This window comes from Larus michahellis, chromosome 2, assembly GCF_964199755.1.
Source record: "Larus michahellis chromosome 2, bLarMic1.1, whole genome shotgun sequence".
In the NCBI taxonomy this organism is placed as follows: domain Eukaryota; kingdom Metazoa; phylum Chordata; class Aves; order Charadriiformes; family Laridae; genus Larus; species Larus michahellis.
Genome location: NC_133897.1, coordinates 76,174,625 through 76,201,206, shown reverse-complemented (window position 1 = coordinate 76,201,206; position 26,582 = coordinate 76,174,625). Strand labels below are relative to the sequence as shown.

At 41.7% G+C, this 26,582-nt stretch overlaps 1 protein-coding gene across 3 annotated transcripts in view; it reads left to right on the top strand.

The window, feature by feature from the left end:
• DSP (desmoplakin) overlaps window positions 1–21,251 on the top strand; it is a 39,395-nt gene extending 18,144 nt beyond the window's left edge. The window contains exons 8-24 of one of the 3 annotated variants that reach the window (XM_074575995.1): window positions 289–393; window positions 1,631–1,726; window positions 1,971–2,096; window positions 2,529–2,681; window positions 4,221–4,375; window positions 4,781–4,907; window positions 5,432–5,636; window positions 6,151–6,368; window positions 7,062–7,228; window positions 7,562–7,700; window positions 9,004–9,197; window positions 10,049–10,211; window positions 10,804–10,887; window positions 11,828–11,935; window positions 12,566–12,664; window positions 13,490–13,987; window positions 17,343–21,251. In XM_074575995.1, coding sequence (XP_074432096.1) covers window positions 289–393; window positions 1,631–1,726; window positions 1,971–2,096; window positions 2,529–2,681; window positions 4,221–4,375; window positions 4,781–4,907; window positions 5,432–5,636; window positions 6,151–6,368; window positions 7,062–7,228; window positions 7,562–7,700; window positions 9,004–9,197; window positions 10,049–10,211; window positions 10,804–10,887; window positions 11,828–11,935; window positions 12,566–12,664; window positions 13,490–13,987; window positions 17,343–20,537 — 5,832 coding nt within the window. In that variant the 3' untranslated portion in view covers window positions 20,538–21,251. Of the gene's footprint in view, window positions 1–288; window positions 394–1,630; window positions 1,727–1,970; window positions 2,097–2,528; window positions 2,682–4,220; window positions 4,376–4,780; window positions 4,908–5,431; window positions 5,637–6,150; window positions 6,369–7,061; window positions 7,229–7,561; window positions 7,701–9,003; window positions 9,198–10,048; window positions 10,212–10,803; window positions 10,888–11,827; window positions 11,936–12,565; window positions 12,665–13,489; window positions 15,782–17,342 lie in introns of all 3 variants that reach the window. The other 2 variants (XM_074575994.1, XM_074575993.1) reach the window with 2 other exon arrangements.
• The last annotated feature ends 5,331 nt before the right edge of the window (window positions 21,252–26,582 follow it).

The window sequence follows — 26,582 nt, the reverse complement described above, 5'->3', positions numbered from 1 at the left end:
TTAGTTCAGTTGTTCTGGATGTTGCAAGATGCAGTCATTTTTACTGCCATCATTCTTAGGAAAGGCAGCACTTGGGATGCTTTGCTCTGTGAAGCGTCAAGCCTTGAGACTAGAACTGAGATGATTATACCTTCTTTGATTCTACTGTCTTCATAATTAACTTCAGTACACTGAATAGAATTACTATGTACTGTTAGCAGGGATAATTTTACATTATCACATCTATCTGGAAAATTTTAAGCAGCATATGTTTGGGGGCTTGTTTAAAGCTGTCTTTTGGTTGTTTAGAAACGCATGAGTGAACTGGAGCTCAAAGAAAAAGAACTCAACAAGCTGAAGCAAGAAAGTGACCAGCTAGTGCTCAACCAGCATCCTGCTTCAGACAAAATCGAGGTGAGTTAGACTTTGTGTGATTTCACTTGCTCCATTATTGCTATATGGGAAAAGTTCTCAGTGAAAGTCCACAAATTAAATGCTGCATTTGGACGTGAGAAGGGTTTGCCTGCCAAAAAGCATGTCCATTTTCAAGCAGTTGTATGAGCTGCTCTAACAAACGTTACTGCCTTCCTCTACAAACCTAGCCGCAACAACTGCAGGCTTCTGAAAAGCAATGGGGAGAGCTCACATATTGCTATCAAATTTGATTATAGGTGCATGTAAAAATTAATACAAAGCTTAGGGAGTTGCCTGAGTGTATTGAAATTGCTGTATCTTGTTTGAGTTGACTACAGTGGAGCAGAATTTATAGTAGGCAGGCATGTCATTCTTCTGCTATCTTAGTAGGCATATTTTGAAGAATGGCACACCCTTTGAGGGTTTATATTTAATCCAGGTGCAAATACTTTCTGTAACTGAAATTCATAGTGCATTTCTACAGCTTAGCCAAGACATTTCTGCTTTCACAGCTTGGTGTACATTTACCGTTCAATTAGAGAGGCAATTTGGAAAATCTCATTTTATTAGGAAATGCTGTAGTTGTTTTAGTTTTAAAGAGTGCATGAGAACCCTGAAACTGAAAGAAGCTTATAGAAGAAAACCCAAACAAACAAGTCCCTTCTGCTTTTCAGTGTATTTACTTTTGTCAACTGTTATCTTGTTGTGTAATATCACCTTTCATATTTCTTCTGTGGTCAGTTTCTGCCTTAAAGGAAAGATTCTTGTAAGCTCCAGCAATGAAGTAAAAGTCGTGTGTAATTTTCAAAAGAATATATGAGGACTACTTGAGAAGTTTGAATTTAAAAGTAGCTATCATTACAAAATCATGTTTGACAGTGTTCCTTGGAAGAACATGACAATTTGCAGTTTAAATATTTTTGATTTGCACTACTGTTTGTGCATTTTCCCCCTTTTTGTTCATGCACTTCAGGCTTTATGCTGATCAAACAAAATTCAAGTCACGAACAAATTTCTTTTTGCATCCCACAAGCAGGTATTTAACTGTTTTTGGTTAGGTAGATGCTTAGAATTTGGGGAACTATTTGCATGAATTACATTATTCTGGTGTGCATGAATTTATTTTAGCAGATTTTTCATTTGCATTTATGTGGAGCATAAATAGTTCTGCTTGAGTCTAGGTACGGAGAGCAATCAGCGTGGTGGTTTGAGTTCTGTCTATTACTATTTTTGTTAGGCCTACATGGATACATTACAAACCCAGTGGAGCTGGATTCTTCAGATCACCAAGTGCATTGATGTTCATCTGAAAGAGAATGCAGCTTACTTTCAGGTGAGTAGTGATGTGGAGAATTCACCCTACTTTTGTTAAAAGTGTGAATCTCATCATAGATTTTTTTTTTTTGTACCAAAATCTTTCTAAATCTGTGCACAATGCGTAACACACTGTTACCATACTGTAAATGCTAACATTCTGCCAGATGTGAACTGGGATTTCTCATGAAAGGAATCCATTGATTTTCATCAGACATTTTTAAGAGCTCTGTACAACTGAAATTACAACTTTTCTCCTGTAGTTCTTTGAAGAGGCCCAAGCCACTGAGTGCTACCTGAAAAACTTACAAGACTCCATCAGAAAGAAGTTCATCTGTGATAAGAGTATGTCACTGCAGTGTTTGTTGGAGCAGATCAAAGAGCTGGAGGTATTGTCACACCCACCTGACAGGTTGTGTTCTGCTTTTCGTGGAAATCAGTTGCCCTCTTCAAATACCCAATGTAAACCCAGTTGTACGGCAACGTTTATATACAGGACTGTATGAACTTGAAACCATAAGGGTATATTCCTGCCCATTTCTTAGGAAAGTCTACAAATGGGTCAGTGTTATTTTAATTTGTGTAATACTGTTTGGGAACTCTGACTGCTTTTTAAATCTGTAATGAGCTCAACGAATTCCCAAGTTTCTGACATGCTGAATGTCATCCTACAATTCCAAATTGAATATACTGGAGGAAAAATGGTCAGTGATGTAAAAGGGCAGTTGATGAAGTCAGGTTTGAGAGTGTAGTTACTACTTTTTTTTTGCTGGCAAATTCTTTTTAGAATGAAATTTCTAACATACAGTTAATCTTTGCAGAATGAACGAGAGAGAATTCTTGAATACAAGAGGCAAGTGCAGAGTTTGGTGAATAAATCCAAGAAGATTGTGCAGCTGAAGCCACGTAACCCAGACTACCGGAGTAACAAGCCCATTATCCTCAAGGCTCTGTGTGACTACAAACAGGATCTGGTACTGTATCCCTTTTTGGCTGATAATGAATATCATGTAAACTAGAACATGGCAAATGATTTGGTAAACAAACTGTTGAGCTGATAGGTGGAACCCCTTTATCTGCTTTTGGTCAGCATTTACATTTCTTGTATGAAAAAGCTCTGACTTTCATGCAATTATGAATAAACAGGCTAGGTTCTGGTTGGTTAGTAAGTTTGGTCAAAATGATTATTATTAGTCTGTTAAACAGCATTAACATTCATCGTTCAAATTAGCAAAGAAAAGTTGCATTGATAATTGGGTTAAGATTGTTATATGGATACTTCCCAGCATCTACCCCTTTTGGCGATTGCTCACTCTTCCAGTGTCCCTCTGGGTCTTTAGTTCAAGACTGCATCTAACAAAACATGAGGAAATGTACAATAAGTCACTGGTATTCTGAGTTTTTTCCTGGATGGAGTATGAAATTGATGGTCATGGTTTTTTTCTTTTCAGTACTGGGGCTGCCTTGCTTTATTTCTTGTTTGTTTTTTTTTTTTTTTCCTTAGTCTGCTTAGATGCATTTTCTGCTTAAGTGCTTTTTCTCTTTACTGGTTCCCAATTATCCAGTTTTCCTGTTCTGTTACCTGTAAAACTTGTTTTACCCGATTCACTAGGTTGCCATCCTGCAGTGACCAGTAATCGACCACTGTGATTTGTGTTTATGATCTGGGGTTTCTGCTATCCACTCTCTCTGTGATCTTCCATACCATGTTTTATTCGAGAGTCACAGAAGTTCAGCCCACACAGAGTAATGACTTGTTGTTACTATCAGCAGAGCTAAACAAATTTAGGCAGTGGTTACCTGACTACTTGGCAATTGCTTTTAGAGTTAAGCATACTAAATTCTGCTCAGGTAAAGGTAAGCCCAGACAAGTCTGGAGCCCCTGCATGGTCAGGTCAATGCCAAGCCTGTGGCCTTTTACTAGTTCTGTCAAAAATCTATCTGCTGGCTGTAGAGGTGTGATGGAAGGAAAGAGTCCCGTCAAGATAAATGACAGGAGGAGCTTCCCCCTCTCCATGTGAGTGGGTTGTAACCTGCACCATGGCCACACCCATGGATGCAGAGCATCAGGATTTCTGGTGGCTGGGGCTAGTGGATCTAGTTCTGCTGCACTCCTTCATAGTCTCTTCACAAATATGGATGCAGCAGCAAGCATCCTTATGTCTCCAGCTCACTAGCTTACAGCCGTACATGTTTGCGTAGCTTGCTATGACCATGCATCCACATTCAGCCCTCGATGCTTGTCATGGCAAGCCCCGAGTCTGATGATCAGCCGGACTGACAACTGCTCAGAGTGTTCTGTGGCTCCCACTTGGTTTTCTTCACATGAAAACCAGATTCAGGGAAAAGAGGTTGATCTCTTGCCCCGGTATGAAGCCAAGATGCACACCCAGACCTGGCAGCTGGGAAGGAGTCCCACTTCTGTGATCTAGATGCATCGGCCTTGTCTGTCTCTCCTAGAAACCCCATCTTAGTTAACTAAAGAAAAAAATGTTGTTCTGTGTTCCTTACAGAAAACGGTGCGCAAAGGAGATGAATGTATCCTGAAAGACAATAACGAGCGCAGCAAGTGGCTGGTGACTGGCCCTGGAGGAGTGGATATGCTGGTGCCATCTGTTAGTCTTATCATCCCACCCCCAAATCCGTTAGCAGTGGATCTTGCTACCAAGTGAGTTGCTGCCTGGATTTGGACATCTGCCACTGGGAGTAGATAGAAGAATTCACTTAAAATAGCAACCAACCGCAAAATCTGTTCTATACCTTGATCAGAGTGGCCCCACACTTTATTATAAGGGTGGGGGATTAGGGACCAGAGCCTGGACTTGAAGAAATTCACTTCAGTGAAGCTTGCCGGGATTTAGACTAGGATCTAAAAATATATAAAACTTAACTTTTACAAGGTTGTTCTCATCTCTAATAATGAAAAGTCATGGATAAATTAATTTACAAGATTTTTTTCTAGTAGAGAAAAAGCCTTTACACACTCCACATCTGGTGGATGTTTCTTGGGATGTTTTGTAGCTATGCTACAAGGACAAACGTTTTGACCATGAAATTTCTTTTCTCATCTCAGAATTGAGCAGTACTATGAAGCTATTTTAGCTTTGTGGAACCAGCTGTATATCAACATGAAGAGCCTGGTATCTTGGCATTATTGTATGATTGACATTGAGAAAATCAGAGCGATGACTATTGCCAAGGTAAGACTCCAGCTGGCCTTACCTGTAGACCAGGGACATCCATGACCTGATCTCTGCTGTCCTGAACAGTGCTTGTTGTGTCCTGTGCAGATGTATGTTCTGCAAAACCGTGGGCCTTCCTTTTGCTGGGTTGCACGGTTACATATGGAAGTTGAGGTTTTATTAAAGGAGAAGCTTTCACATTCAAACTTATAGGGGTAAATGGGAATATTAGCCAAGGGGATTTATTACATACTTGCTGTACTTGTTCCCACCCATGCAAGGGCATGGATAGGCAGAGTAAGAGGTAGAATTTCAAACTATTCTGAAATTATGAAATGGCTATAACAAGAGTAGATTAGGTCAGAGGGCAGGCACTTCTAGCACTGTACTTTTAGAGGCAGCCCCTGGGTAGGTTTTATTCTAAAATGTGATCCCTTTGTTTTTTTTCTATAGGGGTATTAGCTTGTTCCTTAATGATTAACTAGTCATAAGCTTTCCCCAGTTGCTTCTTTTTTTCAAATTTCTCTTATTCCTCATTTCAGCTGAAAACAATGCGTAAGGAAGATTACCAAAAAATAATAACTGACCTGGAGATCCATTATCAAGAATTCCTAAGGAACAGCCAAGGCTCAGAGATGTTTGGCGATGAAGACAAGCGAAAGATGCAGACTCAGTTCACTGATGCTCAGAAGCACTACCAAACCTTAATTATACAACTGCCCAACCAACCACGGCAGCCACAAACAGGTTTGTCATCCTCCTGTTTTTTGTAGAGATTGTACTGCTTGGGTTTCTTTGTTTAGGGGATGGTGGTGCATTCTTTTTGTGTGAAAATGTTCTCATAAACACATGAATGGAAACATGTTCAAGAATTGTATTGCTGTCTCCCAACATAACACAATGGGCCCTGTGCAGGGAAGAGTATATTTTGTTCTTCCTTCCTGGGGCGTGAATCTGGGAATAGTCCTCTGAAGTTCATAGAACTTGCTGGGAAAATGAGGATAATTTGTTATGTTTTCATCTGTTATGTTTTCAATTATTAGGAAGCAAAACCTCACTGCTGCATTTGAGGAAACAAGTTTCTCTTTTTGTGAAGGGGAGATTTCATTACTTGAAACAGCTGCATAAGGGCCCAGATCTTCTACCTGTTCTCAGTTCTACAGATCAAATCAGTGCTTAGGTCACTTTGGCCCTGCATTGGCTTTCTATGTGTTGGTGCTCAGTTCTCTGGCAGTTGACATGTACCCAATTCATTTTACAGTGGTCCCAACTGAAACCTGTCCTGTGGGTTCCTCAAACACCATTATTGTTAATGAGAGAAACCGAGAACATGAGAAGCAAGAGGCCTGGCTGCTGATGGAGCTTCAGAAACTTCGGCGTCAGATTGAAGCTTCTGAGATTCGGATGGTTCAAAGAGCTCCTCTTGGAGTGGATCAAGGGGCTATGCATGACTTTTCAGTCAGAATAAAGGATTTAGAGGTAACTGTGGATGCTTTTCTTTGAGTATCTGAAGCTCAGTATGACTCTGTGCTGCAGAGCATGTTGCAGTTGTATTTCTGATCAGCTGGGAAAGACACACATCCCAAGCAGAAAATTCTCAATTGGAAGCTAACCATGATGATTTGGATTGGAGTTTAGCTCTTATGTAGAAAAAGTTGACTCTTGGATTTTGGAAGTCAAATTCTGTCGGGCAAAGAATACGGAAAGCCTGATGTCAAGTCAACATGAGCTCATGTTAAGCCTCACCAGGTTAAAGCACTATTAATATCCTTTTGCACGGACTGGAGAGTGAAAATCAGTAAGAAAAGAGAACGGGTTCAGTGTATGAAAAATTCCCCTGAGGCGATGAGGTTGCAAAGGTCTTAAGAGCAACAGGACCTTGGCATGTCTACTGAGTGCAGTAGGCAGCTGGCAGTAAGGTGCTTTGTTTTCAAGAGAGCTGTTTCAGAGTGGATGAGGTGCTCAAAAAGAGGTATTGCCTGTTGTGGACTGTGCAAAAAAGAAACCGCCCAATGTTACCTTGAAGAAAGCAAGCTCAGGCACTGCTTCAGTCCTCAGTCAAGCTGGTTAGGTAACAGCAGACTATTTGGGTAAGGAGACCAATTGTATATGTGCTGTAGAATGATCATTCAGCCATCAAAAATGTGTAAATCAGGCATTCTCTTTCCTTAGGGTGTGCAGAATGACTCTCAAATAATGGCTGAAACCCTCAATAAGCATAAGGACTTGCTGCCTAACTTCAGAGGCTGTGAAAAGTATGTGTACTTGCAGTCAGAGATAAATGCCCTATTTCAAAAACTGGAAAACATTAATGGTGTTTCTGCTGGCTACTTAGACAGGTAAGAAAATTGAGGTTATAGCAATAAATCATTTACTTTCTTCCATAATTCTTAGTCTAGAAATCTGCGTTTTGTTACCAGTAGTGTAAAATTGCACCTTCTTTCCTACAAATGCTGTACATGTGGGTAGAAACAGACACTTATGTGAATTTCTTCCCTTTTCTGGAAGACTTTAAAAAAAAAAAAAAAACAACCAAAAACTGAGGATCATGGGTATCACTGAAATTTCTTCTGTATTATCTATCCTCTTTAAATAATGATCTGCAATTAATTAGAAATACCACCTTTCCTGGCCCAGTCCATAACAAATTTGTCTTGTATTATTTATTTTAGCTTGAATGCACTGAGGTGTCTGCTCCAGATTATTCTGCAAACAGAAGATGTGATCAGAGTTTTTGAAGTCAGACTCTCTGAAGAGGAGACTGTTCCCTTGGATCTCGATAAAGTGGAGGCTTATCGGGCTTGTCTGAAGGTGAGAGGCCAAGACTCAAGGACACAGCAAGGCAAAATTAATAGCTGTCAGCTGGGTGAAAACGTTCTGAAACCACAGGAGACGGAAACGCTGATCCTGTCATATTTTATGAGATAGACATACAATGCTTTTGCAAATTATTGGAAGGAGTTTATGGGATACTGCTTCCATCCCCTGGTTGTTGCTGCCCCCACAGACAAGCCAGTGGCATGGAAGATCTCCATTTCAACACAAAATTATCTGTGTTTATTTGTATCACTTAAGAAGCTAGATTTGAAGGCAATACCCCCTTTCTTGCAAAAAAGGCTTGTTGATTGCCCTTCTTGTCATCTAGTTGTAAGAAGTGAATCTGAGTGTTATTGTGTGTTCTGTTTTGCCATAGAGCCCATTTCAAATCTTATAGTGAGAACTATCCATCCTGTACAAGGGGAGAAGGCAAAGGATAACTGCTTTGCTGAGCACAAAGGTGGCTATATCTGGCATCAAGCTGGTCCTTTTATGCACTGAATGCCTTTGGGAGAATAGGGACTCTCTTATTCTTTCCTGTTCTCAGGTGTAGTAGGGAAAAAGCGTGTAGGTGGCACAAATGGAGCACAACCAGGTTACCTTTTTATTACGTTAAATGAGGGCTGCAGTTCAGTTGTTGGGAGTTGTTCTTAGCTGGTGTAAATTTGAGCTACACACAAAAAAATAATGCTTGAGCACATTATTGAAGGATGCAGTCATCCCTGTGACTGGGTGATGTGAGGCAGCCCACTGCCTGCACTGTATATGCTATTTGATTATAGCCCATAGTATGCCAGTATGTGCACACCAACAAGCGTGTGTGTAAAGCAGCATCTTCATAGAATGTTTATAAAAATATAAACAGAGGAAAAAAAATCTGTGCAGATTTTTAGATAACAATTAAAAACTCAATGTGGCATCCTGAGGCTTGATTCCACATAGTTAATTGGTTCTAAGAACAAGCGAGGCAGGCTATTCCCTTTTTTTTTTTTTTTTTTTGGTAACTGCTCTACATACCTCTGAGAAACGGAAATGTTAGCTACAGAATATGACAGCAGAGGGCTTTGGTTTAGCAAATTATTTAAGGGTGAGTCTAACTTTAAACACATTCTTAAGTCAAACTCTCTTTACCAAAGTAGGGGTTTCACTTTAAATATATTAAGTCCAGCTGACGTCAGTGTACATACCTTACTGAATTAGAAGCAAAATCTTTAGATCCGAATACATTGTGCATGGTGTTGATGGTTAAATTCCTCTCAAGGATAAAATGTATGACAACATTTTGTTTTTTCTCCAGAAAATGAAAGCAGACCTAAACATGAAGAAATCACTACTGAATGCCCTGGAAAATGAGCTACAGAAAACGCTTCAGATCCACTCACAGTCTTGTCAGTCATATACCCTGTATGACATGGACATTGGAAAGTTCTGTGACAAAGTTACCCAGCTAATGGACCGCTGGCAGAGAGCTGATAAGCAGATAGATAACAGGTTTGACCGTATTTCCTAATGGCTTCTTCCTTATTGCTATTGTTACTAAGATCATCTTAATAGTGAGTCTAAAAGAACTGATGTGCACTAATCATCACCTCCAGAGGACAAATTATGACTTCAGGGCAATAAGACTAGAGCAACTGTGAATAGGTTGAATATACTTTAAAAGGTATTATGTAAGACCAAGCAGGAAAATGTAAGTTATTCATGGAAATGTATAACCTCTGTGCTAAGGAGTTGTTCTGATTATTTTTTTTATTCTTGCTAATGTTCTTGGATTAAGTGCTTCCACTCAGCATTTTCTCCCTCAAACAAAACAACCATGCTTATTCCTGAATACCCTATAGCTGAGGGTTAAAAAATTAACACTAAGAGTTAAGTAAAAAAAAATCCCAACAATTTTTTTTCTAATGCTTAATTGAACTGAAGGCATATTCAGATTGTTTGTGGGTTTTTTTGGGTGTGGTTTGTTTTGGTTTTACCTCAGGCCAAAATCTAGTCCTATTAATAAAAATTGACTGGTTGCTCGTTGTTTCAGTGAAAACTGAAAACAAGAGTACCGAAGTCAGTGAACTTGATTCTTATCACTGCAAGGTTTTATCCGTCCCTCACTTAGTTGACAGGAAGTGCCAGCCTCTCTGTATTGCAGAGTTACTCAAAAATGAGGCACTAAAACCACATGGTGGGTGACTAATAACCAGTACAATTCTCATTTATTTGGAATTTTTGTTCAGAGCTTCCCATAGTTTTACCTAGTCTATTACTTTGTCTTTTTTCTGAAAAATGTTTAAAGGGAGGGGAAGAGGAATGCACTTTCCATTTTGACAGTTTTCCCTGTTATTTTCTAGATCATGGGATTTAGAAAGGCAGATCAAACAGCTGAAAACTTACCGAGATCTCTACCAGGCTCTGTGCAAATGGATCTGTGATGCCAAGCGCAGGCAGGATTCTATCGAGTCCATGAAGCTGTGTGATTGCAACAGTATCATGAGATATCTACATGATCAGAAGGTATGCAGCACCTGAATGAGTTGTCTTCAATTACCTGGATTTTAAATTGTTTTGCTATTGAGAAAATATCAGTATCAATGCAGTCTGCAATGCAGTGGCCTGTTTTGGATTATAAAGTACGCAAGCTACCAAAAAACACCACCTCTGTAGAAGGCAGGAGAGGATACTCATTACTTTCTGTCAGCACTGCTACAGATTATGAACAAGACTGTTTGGGGCTCCTACACGATCACTGACACTTTTACATATCAGCTTTGAATTAATTCCAGAGACTGTATTATGGCGCAACTTATGGGACAAATCATAGCACAAAAATAAAAAGCGAGGAAATACATCGAAGCTAAAGTCAAGGAACTCTCCCTCCCCAGCTCTCGGTGTTGTTCAGTTGCCAGATGTTCTTTCTGAGAACAACTTTCTCATGCACAGGGAGACTGCCATTGTAAAAACTGCACAGCTACAGGTCTCAGCCTCTGGGCTTGCAGTGGTCTCATACTGCAGGTGCCTTCTGGTGGAGGTAGCGTGTGCAGGGAGAAATACTGGCAAACCTTGAGGGAGTGTTTCACAGCTCACTTTGTTTTTATTTTTTTGACAGAACTTGCACAGTGAAATCTGTGGGAAGCGAGACAAAGTTGAGGAGCTTCTCAAGCATGCAGATCAGTGCTCAGCGGCAATTAAGGTACTTGGATTTCAGCATTTTTATGGGGTGTGGTTTTTCATGGTCAGGCTCATCCCATTGTCTCTGCTCTGCTGGCAGGTGAAACGTTTGCTCTCTAATGTGTGTGCGCAGAAATTGCTGGGGTGAAGCACTTTTGTGTACAAAATATAATGAAAGCAATTTGTGTACTTGCCACCTGAAGACCACAGGATGACGCAGGAGATAGCAGTGAGAGCTTCTCTTCAGGGGAATCAAAGCCTTCTTCTAGCCAGACCAAACTTTCCAGTTCACAAGACTAAGAGAAAAAGACTAGAGAACAGATTGGTACCTTAGGAATTAGGATTGATTAGGATCTGGTCTAGGAGGCAAGACAAATGCAGATTAGCAGGAGGAATGGTGTGCAATAGGCATAAAACCCAAGAAGATATACAGGGAATGGTTTTGTGGTCTTTGCAGTTTTGTCACCTTTATATCTATGCTTTCTCCAGCTCAGTCTTACTTTCTGTGACAAAGATCTTGCTATATATGTGGTGCGGTGTATGTGATATGAAAGAGATACAGAGACAGTTATTTCTTATGAAGTTTTGGTTGATAACAGTACCTAGACCAGTTGAACCCATGAATCTTTTTAACCTCAGGTTAGCTTTTAACTAATGGAAACATGTATATTCCGTTTTTTGTAAAATGTTTTTTCTTTTTTTCCCTTTGTCATTCTCCTCCATGAGTTTCCACAGTGATACTTGAACTGATGAGCTTCTGTTTATGATAGAGGATCTTCTGTACATAGCCAGAGATATAAACAAGGGAAAATGTAGCTTTTTCTTAAAAAAAAAAAAAAACCCACCCAACAAACGCAAACAAAACAACCCCAAATATTTTTTTGCATTTTGTCAAATCCAGATTCCCAGAGAGTTCCTTGGCAGTTGCTAAATGGGTCTTACCTTTCCCTGTTGTTTTACAGGATTATGAACTACAGGTTGCTTCCTACAGTTCCGGATTAGAAACATTGCTCAACATACCTATCAAGAAGTGTGTGGTTCAGTCTCCTGCAGTGCTGATTCTGCAAGAGGTATCTTTCTTTCCTCCCAGTTAATCTTTTGAGTATATTTGTCCGTGTGAACCATTGTGAGTCATAGCCAGCTGTATTCTAATAATTAGCACCATCATTGGTAATGTGTACGAAGCACTTAAGCACGAGGAATTAGTGCGGAATAGTTGCTGTGCTGTAAAATTATACTTGGGCTCATTTAGGCAGCAGATTAGCCCTCAGGAATTTACCTCATTCCTATTCAATGTCCATTGCATACATATTGTGAGAAAGTAAGATTCATGCCCCAAGTGGTTTAGTCACTTTCAACCTGGGCATTAAGCACTATTAAAAGTTTAACTTGTGTTACTTATGACTGTCAGACAAGAAGAGCATGATGAACCAGGGGATGAAGCCTTGGATTTAATATTGCAGCAGCCATGGGGGAAAATAACCTTGAAAAAGAAGGTGCGGGTTTATCAGAAGGAAGAATTTATACATTTGGGGACCATGCAAAGTCATGTGAATTTGTGAGGAGGAGAATTTGCTTTTTACTTTGTCAAGTGATATGTTTTCTCAAGCGGATTGGAATTCTTTAAATGGTCTGAGACATAGGTATGTTCATCACTAACTCTGTAGTACAAGTGGCTAACAATTCTCTTTCTTTTCAAGGCTAGCGAGGCTCATTCTCGCTACATAGAACTTCTTACAAGATCAGGAGATTATTACAGATTCTTAAGTGAAATGTTAAAGAGCATGGAGGACTTGAAGGTAATCTGACTCTTATTTTCTTCACCTATTTTTATCACAGTATAGCAAGTTATCACTGATGAAAGACTTTCTGCTTAAGTACAGTGCAAAACAGTCCACAAAACTAAATCCTGAGCTCAGTGGTGTCCCATGAAGGAGGCACATAAGCGGTTTCATGGGTCTTTTGTCAAAGAGTACAGTATCTTGCAAAGTTCTCTCCAAGATGATGTGTGAGGTACAGAACATTAGCCGCCTTGATAATGAGGAGGTGCTCATCAAAGCATGCAAGAGGTCCTTCTCTGCCCATCAGAACCTTGACCTCAGTGAGAGTACAGTTATCTCAGTGCTGGAAACTTGCTCCTCATGGTTAAGGGGCCACACCTCGTTTCAGGCCATATGCACAGTGTTTCAAATGGAGTAACCCCTGATTTGATTCAGCTCAGTGGCAACAGAGAGGCCCATTTAAGAGGTCACATAGATGGAATGTGAATCACCCGTGTGAAAATTGTGGAGGTTCTAAATGAGGCTATTTAATACTCTGCAGGGGAACTCTTGGTACATCAGATGTTACTGTCTGTATTGCATCTCCCTCCCCCTGTCAAGTACCATTTTCCCCCTGAAAGTCATTATGCTGATTTCTGAATTAGGTTTGACTCTGAATAATTTCCAGAATTTGTCTTGATGACGTTAAATAAAAAAGGATTTTGAGCTCTCATTGAAGCTGAGAAAAAAATGCTTTGTAAGTTGTCAGTGTTACAAGTGTATCTTGTATTGCATGTGATGTTTTTGAAACAGTTGTGACAAATGTTTATGTGGGTTTTTTGTATTTCCGCTATCATTTTGCAGATGAAAAACACCAAAATTGAACTCCTGGAAGAAGAACTTAGGCTTGCCAGGGATTCAAATTCAGAGACAAGCAACAAACATAAATTCCTGGAGCAAAATCTGCAGAAGTATCAGATGGACATTTCTCAGCTCAAGGCAAAGCTGATGAGTTTGGAGGAGATGAAAAGACAAGCTGAAATGGATGGAAATTCTGCTAAGCAAAACCTGGACAAATGCTATGCCCAAATAAAGGATCTAAATGACAGAATAACCAGGCTGACTTATGAGACTGAAGATGAGAAAAGGAAAAGGAAGTTGCTGGAGGATAGATATGAGCAGCAGAAGAATGACTATGACCAGCTGCAGAAAACAAGACAAAATGAGAAAGACAGCCTTGGTTGGCAAAAGTTAGAGTCTGAGAAGGTCATCAAGGAGAAGGAGTACGAGATAGAAAGATTAAGGGTTCTTCTTCAGGACGAAGGCACACGGAAGAGGGAATATGAAAATGAGCTGGCTAAGGTAAGAAACCAGTTTAGCGAGGAGATGAGTAATTTAAAGAACAAGTATGAAACAGAAATTAATATTAAGAAGACCACAATCCAGCAGATAGCTGCACAGAAAGATGATGATGCAAAAGGCCTCAGAGCCCAGGTTGACCGACTGACAAGAGAAAACAGAGACCTTAAGGATGAGATTGTGAGGCTGAACGATGCCATTCTGCAAACCACAGATCAACGGAGGAGGGCAGAAGAAGATGCTCTTCAGCAGAAGGCTTGCAGTTCTGAGGTGTCACAGCAAAAGCATCAGTTAGAGCTGGAGCTGAAACAGATCATTCAGCTTCGTGGTGAAGACAACTCAAGATACAAGCAGGCTCTTGAGGAGGCCGCCTCAACTATTCAGGATAAAACTAAGGAGCTGGAAAGGCTAAAGGTTCAGCTTCAGGAAGAGGCTAAAAGCCGATGGGAACTTGAAAATGAATTGGCTAAGGTAAGGAACAGTTATGATGAGGAAATTATTAGTTTAAAGAACAAATATGAAACTGAGATTAATATCACAAAGACCACAATTCACCAGGTCACCATGCAAAAGGAAGAGGACACAAATAATTATAGAACACAGCTTGATAATGCCATGAGAGAAAATAGGAATTTGTGTGAGGAAATTAGGAGGCTGAAAAATACAATAAGTCAGACAACAGATAATCTACGGAAAATAGAAGAGAATGCTCAGCAGCAGAAGGCAGCTGGCTCAGAGCTTTCTCAGAAGAAACAGCAGCTGGAGATCGAGCTAAAACAAGTTATTCAGAGGCACTCTGATGAAAGCATGCGCTACAAGCAGTCACTTGATGATGCTTCTAAGACGATTAAGGAAAGAAACAAAGAGATTGAAAGGCTGAGAAAGTTGCTGGATGTAGAAACAAGTCAGAGAAAAGAACTAGAGGATGAGAACAGTCAGTTAAAGAGAGTCCAGTTTGACCTGCAGAAAGCAAACACAAGTGCTACTGAGACAATTAACAAGCTGAGGATCCAAGAGCAGGAACTGGCCAGACTGAAAATTGACTATGAAAGAGTTTCACAAGAGAAAAAAGGGAGGGATCAAGAAAGTGCAAAGTTTCAGAGCACTGTAAAAGACTTGCAGATCCAGAAACATAAGCTGGAGGAGGAACTTTGCAGGCAGAATAAAAACTTAATGGAGGAGACGTCCAGGAGGAAGAAACTGGAGGAGGAAATAGAAGGCATGAGGAGATCTCTCAGAGAGCAATCGGTTAAAATAACTAATCTCACACAGCAGATAGAGGAAGTGTCTATTGTAAAGAAGAGACATGAAGATGACCTTAGACACCAAAGAGAAGTATTAGATGGTCATGTGAGAGAGAAGCAGAGATACATGGAGGAGATAAGGAAATACACATCTGATATTGAGACTTTACGCCGCCAGTTGGTCCAAGAACAGGAGCAATTAAAACAGGCTCACCTACGATACGAGCACTTACAGAAAACCTCTGAGGAGAAAAGCAAAAACTTGAATGAGTGCAAAATAGAAATCGAAAGGCTTCAGTCTCTCACCGAGAACCTAACCAAGGAACACTTGTTACTGGAGGAAGAGCTGCGAAATGTTAGATTGGAGTACGATGACCTCAGAATGGTCAGAAGTGAAGTTGATGAAAAAAATACTGCCATTGCTGAACTAAAGAATCAGCTTCAGACGAGCAGCAAGCAAACCCTGGAACTTCAGGGGTTGATTAATGATTTACAGAAAGAAAGGGAAAAATTGAGACAGGAAATTGAAAAATTCCAAAAGCAAGCTCTAGAGGTATTCACACATATTTTGATCCCAGCTTTACTGTCTCTCAGATATATAATTAATTGCAGTGTCCATTTGCATCAACTTAATTCACACTTTCCTGTTTAAGTTCGCTATACTTGTGACTAATATCCCCTCTATGGCCCTTCCTCTTGTTCATTTTTAAACAAAAATGGCAGAATTTGGCCACTTTCTTAGCCTCTTTACTCCCTGAGAGCTGTGCTAGGGAGCCATAAGCTGTCTTATGGTCTAGCTGAGCCTTGCCCTCAGCCTTTGCCCCAGGAGAGACCCTGGGTCTGTGCCAGTCTCCACCAAATCATCCTAGGGGAAGATGAGAGTACACAGAGTACCACTGTGCTTTAGCTGTACCCTGCTGGCTGTGTGCTTCCCCAGGCTCTTGCAGCCAGGATGGGCTAAAGCAGCCCTTTGAGGCTGACCTGAGTGCTATTGCTAACTAAACCAGGTAAAAACCCCAGAACCAATAAGCTGTCAAATTGCTGCTTAGCTGGGTAAGTTGTTGACTGCAAGCGAGGATTAAATACGATGTTGTCAGCTGTACCTAAGGTATTTAAAGCCTACATTTCATTGACTGGGGGATTTATGTTCCAAAATCACTAAGGACACTTGCAAATTTTACTATTGGCCCTTATTTCTTAAACTTGAGGCAACAGCATAAACAAGTTAAAGAAAAACTCATTTTTTATTTCATTCTTCTACCTGGTTTCTTGTCCAAAGAGCTACTGTTTAAATATATACAAGTGAGCACTTGTGAAAACGTTTCTTTGCTTTTTCCTATACTTGCCCCTTATATTTATTTTTTCATTCCCATTCTCAGATATTCTTTCCTTTATTCAGTTTTTCTTTCCTTTACTGTAAAAATATTAGTAATGATTTTTTAAAAATATTAACATTTAGGATTATCTGACATCTGTGCATATATATACGCATGTATTACAAATATATAAACTTGCATTCCATTTAATATGGGCTGTATGCAAACGTGCATGCTTGTAGGTGTTTGTGTATGTGTATACATATATGAAGACATTAAGTGAATTAAAATGTAAAACAACACAGGTAAGATTGTTTGGAGTAACATGTGGAACTAATAGGAAAGTGAAAAGTGAGTCATATATTTCCTTTTTATCCATGTATGACCATGCCTTAGCTGATACAAATTCTCCCAGGTTGGTAGGACTGCCAGGGCACATCTGCTGAGCATCAGACTCTTAATGAGTCTTGAATGCTTTGTGTATACGTAAGCGTACTATGAGAAGTATTAAAAAGTTATAAAGAGCTAACTAAATCAGCAGAAAATCAAGGCTGTGGGTAACAGAATGGAATCTCCGGTGGCACTAGAGACACTGTCAGTGAAGTGACAAGGTACCTTCACTGGTTTATGTGTATATATGATCTTGGGTAAGGCACTGCTGCAACTAGAATGTTTTCTGGTGGCAGCTTGCTACAGGTTAAATGACGGGCTGAAGGGCATTGAAAGTGGACAGCATAACTCTAACCAACGTAAACTCTAACCATCCTCTCTTGGTTTATTTCTTCTTTAAAATTGTAGGCATCCAATAGGATTCAAGAATCCAAAAATCAGTATAGTCACATTATGCAAGAAAGAGAAACCTTGTTGATAAAAATGAGTGCTTTGGAGCAAGACAAAGCCAGGCTGCAGAGGTTGGAAGAGGAACTGAACCGTTTGAAAGTTACTCTGGAATCAGAGTCTCGTTTGAAGCAACGCCTGGAAAGTGAGAAGCAACAAATCCTGAATGACCTCAATCAGTGGAAGAGCCAGCACTCCCGGACAGAGGAATCCATAAGGAAGATCCAGTGTGAGAGAGAGAAGAGCGAAAGGGAGAAGAACACCTTGAGGAGTGAGATTGAAAGGCTGCAGATGGAGATCAAACGGATTGAGGAGAGATACCGGTGCCGACTGGAAGAGACTGCTGTCAAAAACCAGTCAGAGTTAGAGGCTGAGCGTCTCAGGCTGCAAAGAGAAATTGAGAAACTCAAGCAACGCCCATATGGCTCCCACAGATCTACACAGACTGAGGAAGACTTTTGTATTGATGCGTCCAAGTTGCTGTTCAGTGGGCTGCGGAAGAAGATTACAGCAATGCAGCTGTATGAGTGTCAGCTGATAGACAAACTCACACTGGATAAACTGCTGAAGGGGCAGAGGTCAGTGGAAGAAGTCGCCGCTGATATTGAACCCTACCTCAAAGGGGCAGGTGCTATTGCAGGGGTCTCTCTTTCACCCAGACAGAAGTACTCTTTTGTTGAGGCCAAACGGAATCAGCTGCTTACAGCAGAAAATGCAGTCCTGCTCTTAGAAGCCCAGGCAGCAACAGGCGGCGTGATAGACCCACACCGAAATGAGGTGTTAACTGTGGACAGTGCTATCGCCAGAGATCTCATCGAATTTGATGACAGAGAACAAATTTATACAGCAGAAAAGGCTATCACAGGATTTAAAGATCCCTTCTCGGGAAAAACTGTGCCGGTATCTGAAGCTATCAAGAAAAACTTGGTTGACAGAGAAACTGGGATTCGTCTGCTTGAAGCCCAGCTGGCTGTAGGAGGGATTGTTGATCCTATCAACAGTGTTTTCCTACCCAAAGATGTAGCTTTATCTCGTGGGTTGATTGACAAAGACCTGTACAGGATCCTAAACAACTGCCAAGGCGCTACAAAGAACTTCATTGATCCCACCACCAAAAAGGCAGTCACTTACATGCAGCTGAAGGAAAAATGTAGGATTGAGCCACACACTGGTCTGCTCCTCCTCCCAGTGCAGAAGAGGAGTATGTCATTCCAAGGAATCAGGCAGCCTGTCTCAGCAGATGCCCTGCTCGAGGCTGGAATTATTAAGGAATCAACAAGGAACGACTTGGAAAGAGGTGCGATTACAGTGGAAGAAGTGAGTGAGAGAATTATTGATTTCCTTCAGGGCTCTAGCTGTATTGCGGGTATCTACAATGAGGCTACTAAAGAGAAACTTGGCATTTACCAGGCTATGAAAATAGGTTTGGTTAGACCGGGGACAGCCCTTGAACTCCTAGAAGCCCAGGCAGCCACCGGGTTCATAGTGGATCCTGTCAGCAATGTGAGGCTGCCTGTTGAGGAAGCTTACAAAAGAGGCCTTGTTGGAATTGAATTTAAAGAGAAACTTCTCTCTGCTGAAAGAGCTGTCACTGGGTACAAAGACCCGGAAACTGGAAACATCATTTCTCTGTTTCAAGCAATGAACAAAGAGCTGATAGAGAGAGGCCATGGCATTCGTTTGCTGGAGGCCCAGATTGCTACCGGAGGAATCATTGACCCCAAAGAGAGCTACCGCTTGCCAGTAGAGACGGCCTACAAGCGTGGCTACTTCAATGAAGAGCTCAACCAGATCCTTAGTGATCCAAGTGATGACACCAAAGGGTTCTTTGATCCCAACACAGAGGAGAACTTGACCTACTTGCAGCTGAAAGAAAGATGCATAAAGGATGATGCAACAGGGCTCTGCCTTCTGCCCCTGAGAGAGAAGAAGAAGGTGGTGCACACCTCGCAGAAAAACACCCTTAGGAAGCGCCGGGTTGTCATTGTAGATCCGGAAACAAACAGGGAGATGTCCGTGCAGGAGGCGTACAGCAAAGGCCTCATAGATTATGACACCTATACAGAACTAGCTGAACAGGAGTGCGAGTGGGAAGAAATAACTATTACAGGATCAGATGGTAGCAGTAGAGTAGTCCTTGTCGACCGAAAAACAGGTAGCCAGTATGACATCCAAGATGCTATTGATAAAGGTCTGGTTGAGAGGAAGTTTTTTGACCAGTACCGTTCTGGCAGTTTAAGCCTGACGCAGTTTGCAGACATGATCTCCTGCCGTAACGGCACTGATGAGGTGTTTCGGCATGAGTCGGTGACTCGGTCTCCCACAGTGCTGAGCGTCAGGAGTTCTTCCTCGCTGATCAGGAGCGGTTCTTTCTCAGAGACCCCAGAGGAGTGCAGTCCCATTGCAGCCATATTTGACACAGAAAACTTGGAGAAAATCTCCATTTCAGAAGCTATACAGCGGGGCATCGTGGATAGCATCACTGGGCAACGGTTACTTGAGGCCCAGGCCTGCACAGGGGGCATAATATGCCCTACCACAGGCCAGAGGCTTTCGCTTCAGGAAGCCACCAGTCAAGGCATCATTGATCAGGATATGGCCACACGTCTCAAGCCAGCTCAGAAGGCCTTCATAGGGTTCGAAGGCATTAAGGGTGGACGCAAGAGGATGTCAGCAGCTGAAGCAGTGAAGGAAAAATGGTTGCCTTACGAGGCTGGGCAGCGGTTCCTTGAATTCCAGTACCTCACTGGAGGTCTCGTGGACCCAGAAGTGCGTGGAAGAATAAGTACTGAAGAAGCCATTAGGAATGGATTGATTGATGGTCGCGCTGCCCAGAAATTGCAAGACACGAACAGCTATCCCAAAATTCTGACCTGTCCCAAGACCAAACTGAAAATATCCTACAAAGATGCAATGAATCGGTCGATGGTGGAAGACATCACCGGGCTTAAGCTCTTGGAAGCAGCCTCTGTTTCATCTAAAGGCATATCCAGTCCCTACAATGTCTCCTCAGCACCCGGCTCTCGCTCTGGCTCTCGCTCTGGCTCACGTTCAGGCTCACGCAGTGGGTCCAGGAGGGGAAGTTTTGATGCATCAGCAAGCTCTTCATATTCTTACTCATACTCAACCTTCAGTAGTGGGTCTATTGGGCGCTAATAGCAAGTGAGGGAATGTGTCTGCATTTTAATACTGTTTAGATTATTCTATATCCCCTTTCCTAAAAAAAAAACCAAAACCAAAACCAACAACTAACAACAGCAAAGCAACCCAAAGCAAAACCGTTAAGTCTTTTCTGGGTGTGTTCAATTTCTCTTCTGAAAAAGCTGTAAAATGCTTGAGTGCAAATTTATGGAATATAAATTAGGGGATGCAAAAAGTCATATTTGTGAATTTTGAGTTTCGGTTTCCATTTCCTTTTACTGTTTGGATTTTAATTGGTCTCTGTATATTTTAAATGCTCTGTCATATGCCTTCTCCTGTTATCTGTAACTGTCAACCCATAAGCTGATAACTGAGGTTTGAAAGTCTTGCAGTAGTTAATTGTTTTTCCACATAGACCTTTTCTCAATTTGCTATTGTGAAGAAAAAAGTACTAACAATATGGACAGAAAATGCTTTTAATATTGGTTTCGAATCTATACTATAACTTGAAAAGCTCTGTCTTCCAGATGGTCTACTTCTCTATGTTTGGCTAGCCATTTTCTTAAGTATAACTTGGTGGATATAAAGGGCTATTATTAGGCTGGGCTTTTGTTTTACTGTTACCCATATATATTTTCTACTGTTGCTTGATTTCCATGTAACGAAAAAAAACAAACAAACTGCACCAAGTGAGCTATTCTGGGCAATAAACATTTAAAGTTTTAAAGTATTTGTTGTGCACTTATTAAATTTATCTATGGACATTCTTGGAGGTACAGGTTAGAGAAAGAAACGTTTAAAAAAGTAACAAGTACTAGCTTTGTCATAAAAATAGTGTACAGGCACGTTTTTTTTCGTGATGCTGATCCATCATTTTTATGAATGTGGACTTCCGATTCTGCATTTTCAGTAGGAAAATGAGGATAGCACCAGTAATGGAAGCTATGCCCCTAGAAGCAGAAAGCCATTTTCTGCAGTTGGTTATAGACTTGATGATGACCAGGAGCGTATTTCTTCTGCTCATGATGCAGCCCGTTGTCCCTGCAGCTACAAGGGACATCAGTGTAACTTTGGACAATGAGCAGAACAAAGATACAGTGATGGGGCTTAGCCAACCAGTATGGTGGCACAAGAGGATCTTTCAAAACCTGAAAAATCACCTCCTGTAACGTCCTCCCACCTCTTCTGTTGGCTCCTGAAAGCCTGTTTTGAGAAAATAGTAAGAGTCTATGAGTGTTTGCATGATGCCTTGCTGTTGGCAGCCTGCTGCCTCCTTTCATAGAGCTGAGAAACCAGAGAAGGACTTAAGTGACCACAGGATTAGAGGACGCAACGGGGTTTGAAACCACTTCAGCTGCCATGAATGTTCTTCAACCACAGCAGGAAATGATTTGTATATGTCAAGGCCATCCTGTCCTCTCCCATTCACCATGCAGTGCAAGTGCCTCTGAGTAGGCATTATGTTCTTATCAGGGTGATCACTTACAAGAGTTCAGTATGGTTTTAGACAACTGGTAGTACAGAGCTTTAATGAAAAAAACTATTTGCCAGTACCTGAAATAATTTTTTCCTGTAAGTAGTTGAAAGTATTGCCTGAAGCACATACCTGCTTTTGGCCATGTACCATGTCGGAACTCCACCTGTCTATTGATTTTTATCAGTTGCTACAGATAGAAGCTGATAGGCACGAATGCTAATTGATGTTAATGATGCTGCCTCATTTTTGTAGTATGTTCCTTTTCTGCAGTACAGAATAGCATGGGTTTTGCTACTGCTGTCTCTGGCTAAAGCATACCTTTTAGCCTGAAAAGCATTTCCAGTGTTTTCTAAGATAAGAGCTCTGTATAAAATCTTTGCCGTATATGAAGTGTCCTCAGTCACTGGATTGAGAAATTAAATGGACTGGTACAAGTCAGTGGCAGAGGCCTCTACAGAAAATAGGTGAGAAAGTGCATCCCGTCTTTGAGGAAACTCCAGAGCGTCAGAGGTTTTTCTCTACAGCTGCAATTCATTAGCTGGTACCATAGAGGAAGTGTCTGAAGCCAGTCTGAATGGCTTTCTGGCTGCTAGGGAGAAGCAACCCTTTAAAAAAATCACCACTTTATTTAATCCCAAGCTGTTTCTGCATTCTTAAATGGCTACGAGGTTCCCAGGCTCTACAGTAAAAGTAGAAATTGGTCATTACTAAAGTCTTCTACTGGGTGCATGCACCCCTGCAGTTTGCCTGCGCTGGGGAGTCCTGCGTGCTCTTTGTGGCAGAATGCCACAAGACTGGGCTTATGTTTTGCACAAGACATTCCTGGCATCTCTGGTAGGTTGTTTAAAGCTCCATCTTTACCCATTACCTTTTATTTTACTGCTGGATCTACCTTCTGTCTTACTGTGGCAGCCTAAATATAAGACCATCTCCCAGAAATGATGATGACAATGTTTTCTCCTTGCATAGACTCGAGCAGCAGATGGTTGTGTGACATTAGTCAGCGATGGTCTTATCTGGCCAGAGGTGTTTGGTGCAGGAGACCCAGGTGTCCAGGGCCGGAGTGGCAGCTGAGCCAGAGCAGGCAGCAGGTGGGACGGGATACTGATAATGTGTGGTGCTAAAGGGATAAGTGGAGAGTTTTCCTCCAGTATAAAAAGGTGCTGAGGAAGTAACTCAAGGAATAACCTCCAGAGCTGAAGTTTGGTCGTTGCTGCAGAGAGAGGCATGGCAGGTGAGTGCATCCAGTGGGGCAGGGTGTTGCGGAGCTGAGGGTTTGTGGCAGTGCCTGGTGTTTGTGAGCTAGGAGAGCCCTGCCTGGCGTTTGAAGAGCAGGCAGGCTGTGGTTTGTTACGGTGTGATGTGGTGGGGGTGCAGAGATGAGCGTGGGACTGCTGTGGATTTGGGGCAGGGTGGTCATAGGCTCTGTAGCTCTTCTGCACCAAAGGTGAAATGAACCTTGGTCTTGCATCTTAAAAGAAAGACGGCAACTTTGGATGATCTGTCCTGTTGAGACAGTGATTCTCCAGTATTGAAAAATCAGAAGCAGCTTGTTGGTCCAGCCTGTGGCTGCAAGCACTTCCCCACGCGCGAGGGGTGCTGGGCTGGGTGTACCCATCCGTAGCCTTGCGGTTTGCTCAATCCTCTGATTTTGCTGTCCCCTCCTTCCTCCCTGTGCCTTGGGGTAGGTGGTGCTCACCCTGTTCAATGGCAAATGGTTGCCCAGTGTGCTGACTCAGCTGCTATGGCTGGGGAGAGCCCAGTCATTAGCAGGGTCAGCAGCCTAGAGAGTTGGGCTGTGCTCTGAACGGGACTGGAATTTATTTCTGAAAGTTCTGTTGACTGGCTTAATGGTCTTGATGTTGTCAATTTGCTGTCCTTTGGCTTGAGGCTGGGAAAGGACTGACGCTTAGGACTCAAAGTATGTAAAGCACCATATGGTTTGCACAACACAGCAGTGCTCAAAGCCAGAGTTTTGTCTGTATTACGCTATTTGGAAATGCGCACATGCCAAATTAACCATGTGCCATGGTTAATTAATAGTCTAGCCTTATGAATATGAAAGAGGGGTGGGGAGACTTACAGAATAGCAGCTATGTGCCTTAGTATAAAGTTGTCTGAATTATTATTAAATTGTAAGTATTTACACAGAGGGTGGTTTTGGCTGGTCTTGGTGCCTTTTTTTTAGGACTTATTCCAATTTCTATGCACTTTTATAATATAAATCTGGAAGAATCATTCACAGAAACTTTGGCAAAGGAAACCTAGGCTATTCTGAGATGAGCAGAATTTCCTTGTCATGTGTAACTCCCTCAGAATAATGCTATAATTGAAAATATTTTTTTCTTTACGTACCCAAACAACTTGAGAACAATTCCTAGGCTCCTCAAGGCAGGCTGTGCACAGGCTCTCTGCTCCTTTCTGACCTGTGTTTGCTAGCCTAGTGTTTCATGATTACGCACCTGTGATTTGAGGTTAACTTTATTTTTTTGTCCTCACAGTGACATCAAATGCACAGTTGGTACCTATATAATAACTGCATCATATAATAAAGAAAAAGCAATGTTTGGGGCTCCATTCATTATCTTTCAGAGACAGTTTCTGCCTTAGTAATTTATCAGCAAAGTATTTGATGGTAGATTTAATCCAGTGGGAGGCTCCATTAGGAGGGCTGAACATCCATCTGTTACTACATCAGATATTGAAGCTGCTGATCCTCTGTAGATTCCTGTTCTGTTGGCAGGCTGGGGACGTGCGTAATGCAGTCCTTTGCTTCACACAGCCCAGGTGAACCAGGGAGTGCTGGACACCCAGGGTGGGCACTGTGTTGGGGGGGGGGGGCATGTGTTTTGCCTGGCTGCCTATCTTGGGCAGCCACCAGATATCTACAACACCCTGAAAAGGGAAAATGAGGCTATATAAAGCAAATAAGCTGAAAGAGTTGACTCCTCACTGTCCACCACAAAGTCGTCTGCTTACACTGCGCGGACCAGGAGTGACTCTATGAGAAGGGGTGAAAATACACTAGTGTAAAATTTGAGGAGGATCTGAATCTGGTGCGTGCTTCAGAGAAAATCAGTATCGTGAGCAAATGACGGGGATTCAGAGGTCAATGGGAATTGACCTCAAATGGTGAGATCAATGGGAACTGAGCAGCAAGGCACAGGGGAGGGACACGTCTTCTCTTAAATGCTGCACCCTCCTCATGCAAAGGGCCTAGGGGGTCCTCAGCGCTCACTCAGTATATGGCAAACACTTAAATGAGGGTGGCTGAGTTACCTGGCACTGAAAAGGCTGCTGGGAGACAGAGCAGCTTGCTCTCCCTTTCCTTCAACATGCCAACAGACACGCTTGTGCCGTTTTTCTCGCCAAGGCCCTAGGGACACATCCCGTTATTTGCCTATGCAGTGGCAACTGTCGAACAAACTCAGTTTCTCACAGAGGTTAAATGAGTACCATGATTCCAACACTGCTAAAACAGTAAATACAGAGGAGCTGTTGCTGAGCGTCTGACTACCGATGCTGTTGAATATCTGACTACAAATGAACCCTTTATTATATAAAAAGCCTTTCTGCTCCCATGAAGTTGGGTTTCGTGGCTGAATCAATGGTAAATAGATGATAAAACTATTCAATAAGAGGTGGCTGTCATTCAACATGTACATTACCTCCGAGACTTTGGCATCCCTCTAAGCCAGGGAGACCTCTGCCCAAATTGCCCTTCTACCCTTTACAGCCTTTGTCTCCTGCATGACACAAAATGAGAGGAGAAGCACGTCTGGCCGCTGTGTAATTCTGCCTTGTGAACTGACCCTGGGGGCTTTTGGGTTCCTACCTGTTTTCCCAGCCGCTCCCTTCACTCCAGGAAATCCCATAGGTCTTCTGGGGCCAGGCTCACCATTAAGCCCAGGCAGATCAGGTTTTCCCTTTTTTAACATGTTGCACGTTTTGGGTTTTTTTTTTTTTAATCTTAAAATTAAGCCAAGAGTAATGTGTTTGTTTTATTTTTTTCCTCCTATGAAAACAAAGTACTGGAAAGTTGGGGTTTTTTGTTTTTACAAGCAACTGAGGATAGAACTGGAATAGTGCTTGGTTTCTTGGCTGAGCTAAGGAGTTTAAAAACATAATCCAATATTTCGTTTTCATATGGGTTCATTTTTAAAACTTTATGATTAAATTTAGTTCAATCTTAAAATGTTGCTATAAGCATTTGCATTTAGGAAATATCAGGAAAATCTTTAAGCCTCTCTAGCTTTTTTTAAAATTAGTTGTAAAGCTGTTAATGGCATTTAGAACAAGTTTCAAAATAGTTGTACTTGATCTGGTATTGGTTAGTTTTGTTGGAGTAGAAGGAATGCATTTATCCATAGCCTGGGAACATTAGAGCCTCCATTTCTTTCAGGTTCTCTTAGAGCTTCCAATCCAATGTCTCCAGTTTTCTTCAGGTTATCTGTGGACATTCTGCTGTGCAAGTTGGAGGAGGAAGGGTGTGGGTTCCAACACTGTTTGGCAAATATAACAACCTTGGCTTTTGCAGACGGCTTGGTTCTATTAAGTGAATCCTGGGGCAGAATGCAGAAAAA